The sequence below is a fragment of the Saimiri boliviensis genome, chromosome 3 (genome assembly GCF_048565385.1).
Source record: "Saimiri boliviensis isolate mSaiBol1 chromosome 3, mSaiBol1.pri, whole genome shotgun sequence".
Lineage (NCBI taxonomy): Eukaryota > Metazoa > Chordata > Mammalia > Primates > Cebidae > Saimiri > Saimiri boliviensis.
In genome coordinates this window covers 105,543,228-105,558,589 of record NC_133451.1, presented here as the reverse complement: position 1 = coordinate 105,558,589, position 15,362 = coordinate 105,543,228, and the positions used below count along the sequence as shown (strand labels likewise).

The 15,362-nt window shown below is 36.8% G+C and overlaps 1 protein-coding gene across 50 annotated transcripts in view; it reads right to left on the bottom strand.

The window, feature by feature from the left end:
- ANK2 (ankyrin 2) overlaps positions 1-15,362 on the bottom strand; it is a 699,003-nt gene that overhangs the window by 39,760 nt on the left and 643,881 nt on the right. For 30 of the 50 annotated variants that reach the window (XM_074396618.1, XM_074396603.1, XM_074396619.1 and 27 more), the window contains 7 exons: positions 14,635-14,859; positions 11,892-12,046; positions 9,400-9,611; positions 8,647-8,851; positions 6,326-6,422; positions 2,685-2,913; positions 1,470-1,595 (listed from right to left, as the gene is read on the bottom strand). In XM_074396618.1, coding sequence (XP_074252719.1) covers positions 1,470-1,595; positions 2,685-2,913; positions 6,326-6,422; positions 8,647-8,851; positions 9,400-9,611; positions 11,892-12,046; positions 14,635-14,859 — 1,249 coding nt within the window. Of the gene's footprint in view, positions 1-1,469; positions 1,596-2,684; positions 2,914-6,325; positions 6,423-8,646; positions 8,852-9,399; positions 9,612-11,891; positions 12,047-13,027; positions 13,127-14,634; positions 14,860-15,362 lie in introns of all 50 variants that reach the window. The other 20 variants (XM_074396581.1, XM_074396584.1, XM_074396585.1 and 17 more) reach the window with 1 other exon arrangement.

The window sequence follows — 15,362 nt, the reverse complement described above, 5'->3', positions numbered from 1 at the left end:
AATGAGAACACATGGACACAGGGAGGGGAACATCACATACCAAGGCCTGCTTGGGGTTGGGGGGCTAAGGGAGGGATAGCAGGGGGTGGGGGATTGGGGAGGGATAACATTAGCAGAAATACCTAATATAGATGATGGGGGGAATGGAAGCAGCAAACCACCATGGCATGTGTATACCTATGTAATAATCCTGCACAGTCTGCACATGTACCCCAGAACTTAAAGCATGATAAAAAAATAAAAAATAAAAAAATCTATCATCAGTCAGACAAAGCAATTGAACCAGAAGTGGCACAATGAGAGAGACTCAGTATAGCTCTTGGGAAAACTTAAGAGGTTTCCAGACACATGTTTTGAAAAAAATAAGGGGTTAAAATAATCAAAGGAGTCATTCATTGCTGACGAACAGTTGGAAATGAATAGGTGAAAAAGGACTGGAAACAAACCTACAAAAACCAGCCTATACCTGAGAGGACTGAGCGTTAGGACCTCTAGATTAGTGAGATAAATTGTAAAAAACAAAAAGGAAAATGAGCTTGGAAAACAAAGCGGAGTAGAATTATTGCCTCCTTTTTATTTCCTGAATCTCTTATTCATTCATTTGTGGTCCCCTTTAGATTGGAATAAAAAATGAGACATATATATATCACTTCAAATCCCTAAATTGGATTAATATTTCTAAAGAGAGCCAACAAATACCTGGTGCACAGATGTGTCTCCATGCTATTTATTTTTTATTATACTTTAAGTTCTGGGGTACATGTGTAGAACATACAAGTTTGTTAAACAGTTATACACGTACCATGGTGGTTTGCTGCACCTGTCACTCCGTGATCTACATTAGGTATTTCTCCTAATGCTATCCCTCCCCTAGACCCTCATCCCTCGACAGGTCCCAGTGTGTGATGTTCCCCTCCCTGTGTCCATGTGTTCTCATTGTTCAACACCCACTTATGAGTGAGAACATGTGGATGCTGTTTATTGAATGAATTTATGAAAATATATCAAGTCTATATCTCTATCTGAGATAATTTCTTATTAGCTTAAGTGAGATGCTGGGTCTTTTGAGAGGTTTTATTATAAAAAGTTGCCACTTAGAACTCTTGATCTCCACACTTGTGACGTTCACATATATTTTTAAATCTAAGTGTAAATATTCAAAAGTTATAATAGTAAGATAAATAGACTTTCCTTCAAATTTGGAAAAGACTGGTCATTGTTCCTAACTAATAAGTTGGCTATTATTTGTCCTGTTCTCATCCTTAAACATAAGTCTATAAAAATTCAGGTTGACTTTGAACCTCAAAACTAAAAATAATTGGTTTCCCAAGGCTGTAAAATGTTGTAAATATGGTTAAAAGGAAAACTCTGAAAATGACTGAAAAGCAAAAATTTTCTGCTACTAAAGGAAGTCAAATTCTTCCTTGATCTTGAATAAAATACATCACAAAATTCCATGTATATATTACCTTGACAAATAGAGGAAGTCTGTTTTCTTTGAAGGCAAAAAAACTGAATATATGATGCTGGCCACTTTTAGTTAACGGTACCAGGTTGCCAAAACAGTCAACATAGATGGGTTTTCCTTCTAATACCTGAGTGAAAACAGAGAAATAACAATAAAGTAGCTGCAATTATAACTTCTTGTAAAAGCTATAATTACAAAGTAGTGGTAGTACTACTTGGCACTTCAAATTCTTAAAATACACATACAACAATCTTTAAATTGCCAGCTGACATTCTGTCTTCTCTTTGGCACATGTCCAGCAGTGTTTCTTCCTACTAGTAGTGGGAATCTTCAATGCATGGTGGCATTTGATGATCTCATTGTAAAAACTGTATCCTGTTATCCACAAACCCAAAATGCATTTAAATCCTAAATTTAAACTTATGCTTGGGTAATTTTTTTTGTGAGATGGAGTCTTGCTCTGTCACTCAGGCTGCAGTGCAGTGCTGTGATCTCAGCTCACTTCAGCCTCCACCTTCCTGGTTCAAGAGATTCTCCTGCCTCCTGAGTAGCTGGGATTACAGGCATCTGCCCCCATGCCCGGCTAATTTTGTATTTTTGGTAGAGATGGGGTTTCACCATGTTGGCCAGGCTGGTCTCGAACTGCTGACCTCAGGTGATCCACCCACCTTGGCCTCCCAAAGTGCTGGATTACAGGCGTGAGCCACCACGCCCAGCCTACTTGGGCAACTTTTGACATCACAATGAGTCAGGTTACTGGACTTCAACACCCAAAGATCTACACTGATGGAGAATTCTGAAATGAGGAAAAGTAACGTAGAAAAGCACTAGACATCCTACTTCAACATTTATGCAAAAGGATATACTTCCCAGACTGTTTTAGTTACTATTAAAAAATAAAGACAACAAGGAAAGCTAAAAACATTTAAACTACTATAGTCACTTACGTTGAGTTTATCAATAACTCATAATTTTTCCTCAAACAATCTTTAAAGGAATCATCTTACCTTCTCACATGCACAGATCATTCCTATTGGATAGGTCCAAAATGGCTAAAAATGGCAGATTTTGGGTGCTGACCTTCTAACTGATCAAGATGTGAACTGGTCTTTCACTTTTTAATGATTCTACTTATTAAATGATATTTGAAATGTAATCTATTAATACAGGTATAACAATATGGAATAAATTATTATTATTATTTTTGGCATAGTACCTCTACATCCCTGCTCCTGGCCACCTCAGCAAAATTTTCTTGTTGTTCAAGGGTCTTATCCACTTTATCATCAGTCATGCAGAAACATCTCAACCTGGCTTCGATGGGGTCATGTGACTTGGCAAACACTACAAATTTGGCCATATAAGGTACGCAGATAATTTCTCTATATACTTGTGATGCAAAAGTAACAGATTCCTGGATCTGTCGACAGTCTATCAGCCAGAACCTATTAAAAGAAAGAAAGTCAGTTATCTAAAGTTCAAAGTATGCTGCTTGAAAAATAAAATCAGTTCCTTCAGTATGATCAAAGTAGTCAACAAATGCTTCTTGGAAAAAAGGAAGTGAGAGAGGGAGATAATGAGAGAAAGCCAAAGGAAAGAAAAAGCAAGACAGGAACAAAAATAAAGGTCAGAGGATAGACGGGAAGGCAGAAAGGAGTGAAGAGAAGAGAGAAAGACATCAGGTTCTCAAGATGAACTATTAAATATTGTATTTCTAATTTTCTTTTTTGGAAACTCTTCTGAATATTCAGTTTTCTGAACTCTAATGTTTTAGAATCCTTCAGTGGAGTGAGCTCAACAGCCGACATAAGACAAGTACCTCACTGAATGGGTTTCTATTTTGCTCGATCCCCCTCCCTAGCCATCATTTAATTATCCTGAAACTCTTTTCAGCAAAATCTACCTGGCTTTTCCTTCCCTGGTTATTCTTTTCCAAGGAACTCTCTAATCACCAAAGCACAATCAACGCAACCATTTTTAAAAACCTGCTCCAGAACTCCTAAATATTACTGAATATAATTTGTAGAAGAAATTATTGGCTCTAATGACTTTATGATTTCCAGCCTCGGCTAAGTCTGTAACATTGACTGGCAATTTTTTGTTCGCTATAGTAATGTTACTGAATCTTATGACACTCCTTGAGCTTCACCCCTTACCACAGGCCCTAAGAGAGCTAACTTCACAGAGAAAGTAGATGTCATCATATGGAAATATTTTCCTTTTGTTATTTTATACTTCCAAAGGTTTATTCCATATTCTCATGCTTTGGAACATTTCTCCCTTGATTAATCTCCTTCCCCTGACTCATTTCCCATAATCTGAAATTATCATTACTGAATTTTTTTATTTTGTTTTTAAATTTCTGCATCTTAAAGTCATGAAATTTTCTTATTCTCTGACCCTCTTTCTTTCAACTTCCTGAATGACCTCTCCTTTTTTTCTTACTCTGCTAAAATATGCATAACATAAAATTTACCATTTTAACTAATTATAAGTGTACAATTCAGTAGCATTAAATACATTCACAGTATTGTGCAACCATCACCAGTATCCATTTCCAGAACTTCATCATCCCAAACAGAAACTGTACCCCTTAAATAATAACTATTTCCCCCTTACTTCAGCCCCAGTAAATCTCTATTAAACTTGCTTGTCTCTATAAAGTTGCCTATTCTAGGTACCTCCAATAGGCGGACTCTTGCAATATTAGTCCTTTTACGTCTCACTTATTTCAATTAGCAGAATGTTTCTAAGTTTCAGCATAGTTCCTCGCTCATGGCGAGCACTCAATTACCTTCCTCTTTCTACTGATCTAACTCTGCTCACTGTTTCTTCAGTTGTTCGGGGGTTAAATTATTAGTACAATAACATAATAATTTCTTCTCGCCTTTTTGATATTTTAATTAGTTTTACTTTTTTATTTTTTACATACTCTCACAAAATAGCTGACTTTTTAAATGCAACTGTTTTTATTTTTATTCATATTTAGTTTTTGAGAAGGAGTCTCACTCTGTTACTGAGGCTGGAGTGCACTGGCACGATCTCAGCTCACTACAACCTCTATCTTCCAGGTTCAAGCGATTCTCCTGTCTCAGCCTCCCCAGGTAGCTGGGACCACAGGCACGTGCCACCACGCTGGCTAATTTTTTTGTATTTTTAGTAGAGACAGGGTTTCACCATGTTCGCTATAATGGTCTAGCTCTCCTGACTTCGTGATCCACCTGCCTCAACCTCCCAAAGTGCTGGGATTACAGGCATGAGCCGCCATGCCCAGTCTTATTCTTTTATAGTATTTTTATTTTCATGTAGGTCTGGGGGCTTTTGGTAATTTTTAAATTGTCAAATAAGAATTATATATATTTATGCTGATTTATCACTTCTTAATCTACTCTATAAAACCTTTTATAAAGTGCTGCCAACCAACAGTCCTGCATTTTGTTTGTTTGTTATTGTTGTTTTATTCTGTTTTGTTTTTGAGACAAGGTCTCTGTCACCCAGGCTGGAGTGCAGTGATGTAACCATGGCTCACTGCAGCCTCGACCTCCCTGGGCTCAAGAGATCCTCCTACATCAGCTTCCCTGGTTCCTAGGACTACAGGTGTGTGCCACCACGCCCAGCTAGGTTTTGTATCTTTTTCTTTAGAGACAGGGTTTCACCATGTTGCCCAAGCTGGTCTGGAACTTCTGGGCTCAAGCGATCCACCTGCCTTTGCCTCCCAAAGTGCTGGGATGACAGGCATGAGCCACCAGGTCCAGCCTCAAGCATTATTTTTGAATTACAGACTACATGGATAATTGTTGGTATCCCCCAAAACACCTTCTGCATTCTGTCTTTGCATCTTTGCTCATCTTATTTGCTTTTTTACTTTTATCTGCCAGTTAGGTTCCAACACATGTCTCGAGTCACCTCTTCTTAGATACCCTCTTTAGCTATCCCAATTCAAACACCCTCTTCACATTCTTTTAGTCCCTCTGGTCTATACCTCTTATTCATTACATGTCATCTTCTGGACTACATTATAGATGCTCAATTGGCAAAACACATTGAAACACAAAATTGTAGACTCAATAGTTGAGGCTCTGGGTGGCTGGAACTATAAACATGTGCCACAGCACCCAACTATTGCTATGCCATTACTTACCTATTCATGCACTTTTATCTCTTCTCTCCCACCCCAAAAGGGAATGTAAGTTTTAATTACACTCAACTTGTTTTCTCATCTATAAAATGGACATAATGTCTCTTGCCCTACTTAAGTCACAAAGTTGTTATAATATCAAGTTAGAGGGAAAAATGTTTAGCAATCAATTAAAGACCAAACAAATGAGAGCTAACATTAATAAATTGAGTACGCATAAGAAATAAAACTAGATAGCTTCAGCATTTTAAAGATCTGTAATACACAAATAAGAAATGTGTGTAAGAGCCACTGAAGCCTCTAAGCCTTTTAGGCAAACCACGGTGAAATTTGTACTGTTATCATTCTGTTGGAAAAGTAGTTCAGACTATTTTGCTGACAACAGGAAATTATCATTCCTAAGGCCTTTGGAAGTGGAAAAACCAGCAGTGGCTGCTATGGACTAAATCAGAACCATACAGGCAAAGCAGAAAATCACTCACTCCTCTTGCTTAGATTTTAATCAGATTGGTAGTACTTTGTTACTGTATTATCACTATTCCATTTGCTGACAGATCTAGTTTAATATATAAAAGCAAAAGCAGACCATATTTAAAATAAAACAAACAAACAAAAAACAACTTTTAAACAATAAAGAAACAAAATTAAACGAAACAAAAGGCAGGGTTTTTTTGAGGGGTAAATATCATAGTGGGCTTTTCTGTGCTGTACAACGATACCTGGCAGACACGTTCGTTGTAAAGGAAACACACTCATTGACAAATGTTAATGGCGTAGTTCCTGTAATATCCTCCCATTGAGCAGGGGTGGTTCCACCTGAAATAATATGATTGTTGAAAAAAATCAGGCAAAACTCCAGACTCTAGATTCTAAAATAAAGTCTTTGTGGTTCTGTCTGTGTTCATCAGCCCACCCACCCCTCAGAATGCCACATTGGAAACAAAATGACTAAAAACCACCTGTTGACAAATGACACACTTAAAACAAACAGCAGACTACCTCTCAAGCAAGTTTTAGGGTAGTTATTTGAATAACTGTTTATTAAGCCTTCTGTTCTCTGCCTGATGTTCTGTTGCTAGGCTCTGAAGATAATGTTGAATTGTATACAATCGATTACTTTAAAATATCATTTGAGCAACTAAGGAGCAACTATTTCGTTAAAATAATGAACAATCTAAATATTATTTTGTTCCCAAACTGCATATTTTATTCAATTGCATTCAAAAAAAATTCCTTTCAATGTGCAATGGAAGTTTGGCCAAAAAAATGTTTATAAAATAGTAAGAGTTCAATAAATATTGCAAGGTAAATGAAAAAATAAATGAATGTCAAAGGATGTCCCCTGTCACTGCAAAACTACCATGAAGGCTGATGGTGACTACCTCTCTTTAATTTCTACTGAGAAATTAAGATGACATAGATAAGGACAAAATTTTACTTCAAAGGGCTGTAGGAGGAATAGATGTTTGAAATGAATAAAAGTCTTGACTCTGAAGTTTCTTAAAAGAAGAGAACAAGTTATCAAAGAAAGATTATGGAAGTTTATTCTAGTAGGCCTTTAAAATACATACTCAGCATAACTACACAACAGAGAAAAACACAAAAACTCAAATGTCTGGGTATTTAAACAATTAATACACATAAAATTCTTTGTTAATTTTCAAAATAATTTTATTAAATTTAAGAAATGTTAATGAGAAACCTGTCTAAAGACATTGGACTGGAATAAAGAGAGTAGATGGTGTCTAGGTGCCTGTAGCATCTTTATTTGATCATTATAATGGCAGGGCGTTATCACAGATATTCTTCAGGCTCACCTGTTTCATATCCATGACATTATATTGCACATTATAGAAGGTTAATCCTATACCTATGGTGCAGAAATTATGGGAAAGATATCCAGAAATGATAGTAATAGCCAAAAATAAACAATTGGGAAAGAAATCATAAGCAAAGTGTATGATTTCCCCCCTACTCGTTATATATTTTTAAACATTGTCTTATTATTAAACTTGTGGAATAATCTCACGGTTCTATATCGTAACTAAAGGAAACATATTAGTAACAAGGGAGAATTAAAGAAAACAAAATGAAGGTGAACATTCTGCCAATATGAAAGAGAAGTGGAAAAATAATTCTAACAATGCTGTTGTGGAAATCTGAGCTGAGAAAAACAGAGAGACCAAGAGACACAAGAGAATCCCTTTATTGGAGCTCCCCTCAATACCAAAACATCCAGGGACGATTACTGCTCCTTCTAATAATAGAACTAATATTTACTGAATGCCAACACTATGTAACTATTGATAGAGAAATTATCAGTTAAATTATTTAGCCCTAAAACAGATTATTCCTGTGATTTTTTTCGCCTCTCACTAACTGTAGCGGCATTGTTTTAAAGAGACCACCAGCTTACTTGGAATGTCTTTGGAGAGTTTGGTAGCTGTCTGAAAGCTACTAAACAATTGCCAAAACTCAGTTGATCTTTGAAAACCTTTAAGTTATTTTTCTAAAGTTAGTTCAATAGATCAATAATAAAGACGTAACCAATTCCATGACGTAACAGTTTGGTTTTAACTATTGGGTATAACTCCTTGAGATATTATTATTGTTTTTTCTTTTCCAGCAGATGTATTGATCTCGTCAATGAAGGCTTGAGGCCTGAACTTTGGAGACATATGGGGGTGGTTTTGAATCCCAATACCACCAAATATTTATAGCGTTAACTCAGGCAAGTTATAGAACTTCTTTCAACCATGGTTTCCTTTTCAGCAAAATGGGGTTAAAGTTTCCTCACAGGGTTACTGTGGAAATTAGAAAGACAATGCATATAAACTATCTAACGCTTTCGCATACAGACTTTATTTAGTAAATAATAGTTGTTTCCTTTCACCTTTCAATTCCCTCGTTAATTAAAATGCATTCCCTGAATCAATGCATGTGACCCTGCAGACATCTTATGACAAAGATAATTTAACATTTACAATATCTAAGTTTCTTTTTTCAGAACTCTCTACTAACATCGTCATATGTGACTCACCTGTTATGCTGCATAGTAATCTTAAGGTCGGTGCATCTCCCCCAAATCCATTCAACATGACATCACTTGAAGCTTTGGGGACAGGAATGGTCATGGTAATTGGTTTGTGGAATTTTCTTCTTCTAGGTTCCAAAGTGACTATGGGGCTGAAGGTAGCTTTGTTGCCTAGGATCTTCTTAACCAGCTCACTGTGCATAGGTTGAGCCTTTTCAAAGTAAAAAAAAAATATATATATATATATATATATATATATATATATATATATACACACATATATGTATATATTTTAAAATAAAGAATGAATCATTATATTTAATTTCAAATTTCTTATCCAAAGTATTGTTTTTATCTTACAAATAAGTTTGGTGGACTTCAAATATGGTAATTATGAATTCAGTGCTATTACTAAGAACTCATAAGATCTATGATCTCTGATGGCAGCTTTTGCTTACCAAGAATAATCTGATTCTTTAACAATTTATTTCTAATTTGAAAGGTAATTTCTTTTCTTTTTTTGTTTTAACAAGAAGAAAACATTTATAGCTGGAGATTAATTTTGGTTAACTGTCCAAATATAAGTTGAATTTTTAAATAGATTAATAACCAATAAATAAGAATTTTGACTTTAGCTATACTGTTAATGATACCTTCCTTTTTGGTAGGACTGGAAAGGTAAGAGTCCTTGACAAAGCTAATTTTTTAATCAGTTGAATACAATCCTGTTAGGATCATTTGCATCTAACATGGGCATACCTGCAGGCCTACGCGGATCCGCTTGGTGAGTGCCCCCTCTGGGAAGACGGCCTGCACCTGGGGCACCACTGTGCTGCTCAGCACACCTCCCTCTGGACCAATCAGGTTGCTGTCCTGTTTGATACGAGACACCACTGCAAAGTACTGTGGGAAGTCTCGGGTGATGATGCGGCAGATTCGTTTCTTTTCTAGGTCTTCCGGGCTATCTAGTACTAAGACAAGAAATGACCCACCTTCATTCATATAGCAAAGATTTCCTATTGAAAGCATTCTAGCCAACTCATTGGCATGGTTAATAATGAACAGAAGTGCCAGCAAACCCTCCACCCCCTTTTTTTTGGAAACAACAGGAAAATTTAAAAAGCAAGGCTATCCTAACAACACCAGGGAGAAAAAAAATCCAATCTTTCAAGATCTGCCAGCATTTAGCTTACACGTTTCCTTTCTCTGTGAAAACCAGGACTTTCCAGGTCACTGAGAAAGATCATTTAGTTCTAGAGGCAGCATTGCAGGGCCACCTTTGAAATGAGGGGATGAGGGCAAATATGGGATGAAATGAATCTGTTCTATTGATGAAGAGGAAGTTGTTTCTGGACTTTTTCTTTACAAATTTCAAAGTTAGCTCAAAGCCAAGTTATTGTGGTTTTCAGAAGTAACATCCCTTTGGGTTCTCAGGGGAATAATGCAGGAATAAAATCTGTCTTGGAAGAGTTAGATTTATGTTTATCTGTTTACTCCAGTGTGAGGGGTGTGTCTGAGACACTTACTGTGGATATTTTAAAAATCAGTGATTATTAATTCAGGGTTTCAATATTCCCCTGAAACCATTAACTTTCCAAATATGTTATTTAACAGCAACAGAATGGGATCATGGGCTCTTGACATTGCATTAGTGTAGATATTTAGGGCAATACAAAAAAATTAGACTAGTTTTAAACGTCAAAAATTTGAACACATGGATGACTGAATTTTAAGAGGTGGTAGAAATGTGTTCATTTATGGAAATCATTTACGATTCATTATAGAGGCAGGAAAAGCAACTATGTCTTTCTTGATTATTGGACACAGCTAGATAGTAAAAGTAAGAAATCCCAGGATCTGATCACATGTGACTGGAAACTGACGCACTGGCAAATATTAGCCTCTATTTATTTTTAAAACTTCTAGACATACACAATCTGATTATTTGTTTAAAAATGAGCTTTCTACATAGGTATTAATAGAAAGTTAAAGAGTGGGTCCCGATCCAAGGACAAGATACCAATGTTTACTGGCAGTGTTATGATAGGTAAATATCTCAGACAAAAATATCCTAAACTTAAGTGTTAGTAAAGGAAATGGTTCCAAGAAGTAGAAGCAGCTAAATATTTCAGGGAACAATTTTTATTAATAAAAACCCCAATCTTTTTACCTTGCTTAGAAGATATTGACTTATACATCTAGAGGGAATAATTTCTTCCTCCATCCACCCCTTGGATAAGATAAGCCTGGTCTCTATTCTTATTGAAACCTTGGTAAGATGCAGAAAGAAATGGTAAAGAAGCTATGGTTAAGCTACTCTTTCCTATTCATGAGCCATACCTGAAACTAGTGCCAGAAGACTCAAGAACTTGATAAACAGCTATACTTGCTCTTGGCACGTATGGCTGTATACAAAACTTGGCATGTAGCTCTTGGCATGTAGGCAAAAACTTCGCCTATTTGTGTAGTAACTTAAAGTTGAATCTGAATTCTACTATTAGGACTAGGACTTTTTCTCTGTGAAAACTCTGGAGACCTAAGGAAGAGCCACTTTCTTCTTGTCATACTGAGATATTACAACCTTGTCTGGCCCAAGACAGAGTTGAGATTTACAGAGATTAAAGTTCTAATGGAAAACTAAGTTCTTAAACTAGATGTGTATGTGTGTGTATGTATGCAATTCAACCCTGGCTAACTCCCTGTCTGAATTATGGTTAGAAAATTGAATGAACTTAATTTTCCTATCCCCTTAATAATAGAAAGTGAAAAAAATTTATAGTATTCTATATTGTATTAGTTATGGGTAGATGTAAGTTTTCCAACAGAGTAGATGAACACTTTTTATCAGTATCTTAACTATGTAATGTTTCAAGTTAGTCATGTTTTTAAATCAAGGATTTATTATCCAGTATCAGTTCATTCGTTATGAAACAACAATATGTACTCTATCTCATTTTCAGTTCAAAAAATTTACACTAAAAATGGAAGCATGCTGCATCTCTTTAATGAGATGTTTGCTATATTAAAGGCTTTTATTGTTCGGAATGTAACAGGAGTAAGATTAAGCAAAAATATTGTGCATTCCAACTCATCACTACAGGAGCCAAGAAGATTGCTGCTGTAGTCAAATACCACAAGGGACACACACACACACACACACACACACACACACACACACATCATAAGAAAGAAATGAATCACTTTCATGCTTCCAGTTTACATTTCTTTTAAAACCCTTAATCTGAAAGTACCTTCATCCATGCCGTTAAGAATTTCATTCAATTCATCTTCAGTGTAGTCACAGAAATGCTCTTTCCAACTGTCCCCATTCTCACTGCGCAGGACCACCAGTTCCCTTTCCTTTCCTCGAAGGGCCGCAAAGTGAGGGATCTCCACGATCACAGGCCTGACACAGCAATGCAGAACATTCAGTGTGGACAGCAGCTAAACACCAGCATGACAAGCACCTCGACTCTGTTACAAAGTGACCTGGAATTCTTCTTTTTCTGGGGATAGGGACATAGTGGGCCATCCTCTGGAGCCCACTGGCTAGCAGATGGTCACACAGTAGCACTCCACCTCAGGGGCACCAATCCTTAGGTACATGCTGCTACCTTAAGCCAAATAATGTTTCCCTGTGAGTGCATGTGGCATTCTGGAACTTCTCCTTTGATAAATGTAAGTAGAACACATTTAACCAAAAGAAATGTACATGCATATCTATGATGTCTGCCAATCTCCTAAAACATTTTCGACAAGGTGCAAGATGACAAAATGGTTTAAGAGGAAAATGGCTCACACATTGCATAATTTGATGTGCCGTAAATGAGGAGATGTCAGAAAATCGACTACTTGTGAACTAAAGAGCCATGCACTCATGGTTTTTGGTTGTATTTTCTTCATTCAAGGAAACAATAGGCATGTGTACACAGTGTGGTCCTAATTGAGCCCCTCAGCAGACAGCCCAATTGTGCCCAATGCCTATTACATTCGGGATCCGGAACATGCACTGCCCTATTATTTTTAGGTCACATTCGTTCTCAAAATATATAGAGGGTTTTGATTTTGGGTCCAGGTTGCTTTGATACAGACTCCAAATTCATCATAACAACATCATAACTAGCACATAGTACAACTAGGCAGATCTCATGCTTAAACAAAAATGAAGGTCACAGCACTTTAAGGGGAAAGATATAAAAACATCACTCAAAAATAAAAGTCACATACCACAAGGGTCAGAAATGGTCCACTAAAGATAGGTTATACAGAATTTAAATAATAGAGAGGGACATGTCATGGGCACAATGACAAAAAGAGAAATCATATTGCAGAAGAAGGAGAAGAATGGGGGGCCAGCAGCCATCAATTTGTTTTAAGTCACTCCTACCCAAGGAATTTGGTTCCAGGAGGCCCCAGCTGAAGAATGCGGCTGACCAAACTTTCTCCCTCATTAAGTGGGGGAGGAGCCGTTGGCAGGTGAAGTTTACTGAGTACATCCAAAGCAGCAGTGAAAGAAAGAACATAGGTAAGCTTCAGGTATTGTTTTCCACAGAACCCCAGCATCACCAGCTGATCCACAGGGTGAACTTTGGTTTCACACTGCGTTTGGTTCTGCCCCCTCCATTGGTCACAAAGAGCAAGGAACCGAGACCCAGAGTGTACAATGGAGGCGCGTCTGTGCAAGGAGAGCACTTAGCTGTCTGGTCTGACCCTAATTAGGTTCACCGCCAGGGCACTAGCCAAAAAGGGGGGAAAAAATGCACCACAAGAAAGACAAGTTGTTGGGAATATGATGAAAACTCTGCCCTGTACGGAGGCCAGATGTTTTCATGAATATTCCCCAACAGACCTGAAGATTATTGAAAAGCCTAAACTACCTGAGCATGAGGGGAGAAGGGTCTGACACACAATAGGAAAAGAATCATTGGGGAATTACTCCAACCATAATGGCATTTTCTGATGCAACCCAGAACTTCACAGGCTCCTTCTAAAGCTCTGGTCTGTCTGATTGGAGGACATGAGAGGTGGTTGCTATAATTGGGAAATATAAACACACCCCTTTTTGGGTGTGCATATAATTTGGAGCAATCTGCTAATAGCTTGGTCCAAATTACAAAGCTTTAGAACATTTCCTGAGTTCTAAAGCAAGAAAGCCTCTTCCCAGTATGACATCAGCAAAGTGAAAGACTTCACGATTATTAGGATTTTCTCCCAGTATTTCAAACACCAAGACTTAAATACAATTGATTTGTTTCAAAATATTTTGAAACTTGTCCCCCTTCAAAATTGCATCGTTTTGTTAATTTCAGCTTTAGCTATTCATTTCCTGGCACGTTGAAATGCCACTTAATATAACAGCAGCCGTACAAACAAACAGAAGAAAGAAGAAATGCTAAATTCTGTTCAAAATTGCCAAAATGAGCATGGTGGAAGTTAAATCTTGATGTATTTGTCCTGATATAAACTGTGATTAAATAGACAACCAATGAAATTATAAGGCTCAGTGTAGCAATTTTGATAGCAGAAAAAAAAAATCACATTGATTAAATTTGTAGATATTCTGTAAAGGCAACATTGCTTTCCAAAGTAAAGATAATGATTCTGTTTCATAACTACATGAGAATTTACATTTATGTTTGGAACAGAGTAGAATTTTTTTCTTTGTGACTTTATCACTTACTTCTCAGATGAAGAAAAAAGTACCTACCATTGGCTAAAATATGGTTATTCACATTGAGGGCCTGGCAGCTATTATTACATCCAAAAAGAAGAGGTGGTATTCAACCTGAATGTTTAACTCATTAATGCCTTAAAGTAAGAGGCGTGTAAGTGGAGTCAAGCATTGAGGTGCTACTTCCAATTTTAAAAATGTCATTGGCGCCAATCCGTTTTCAAAATGGTTTGACGTACCTTTTTCCATTCCATCTTAGAGATTTCATGTGGAGGACACAAGTTCATCGGTGACTAAGTGGGAGGTTTATCAGAAACCCTTACCCAAGGAACTGAGCACCAGAAGGTCCAACTTCAATCAGGCGACTGGCCAGGCCTTCCCCTTCCACCATTGGAGGCATTGTTGCAAGTCTATGGCGTTTGACTAGTCGGCAGGTGACCCGTGTTGGAGCAGTACATTTCCGAGGTGGAATAATGATTCGGAGCCCATTGTGTCTGCATCCTCGCATAGCACCACCTCGGGCATCCACCATAAAACTAACCAGGAAACTGAAAATTAAAATAGAAGATTAGATATGTTTTGAAATATTGGGAGCAGATGAACAAGCTTTGTTAAGTTGTTTTTCATAATGCTTTGTTCTCAAAATCTCTCTTTTTTTAATTTAAATGCACGGTGGCAAAATATTTGTTTTTAAAAGTTATTTTACTTTATACCAATACCTTTAATTCTGTTTTGTTGTTGTTTTAATTTTTATATTATTTTAATCTGTAAAGAAGAATTCTAATTTTTGCTAACAATATAAACTGTAAATTAAAAATAAGTCTAATTAATTTTAAAAGAAAATGGAATGAAATTACATAAAGAACAATTGACCAGTTTCCTTTTGTTATAAATGCAAAGATTTCTGCTTCCTTACATGTATGTCCTAAAATATCTACATGTTGAAATAATACAAGCATAGAGTGGAAAGACCAAATTGCAGTTTTTCTGCATCCTGTTCCAAAATCGTCTTACCCAGGATGTAGATTTTAACTGATTATATCCTAAAGGA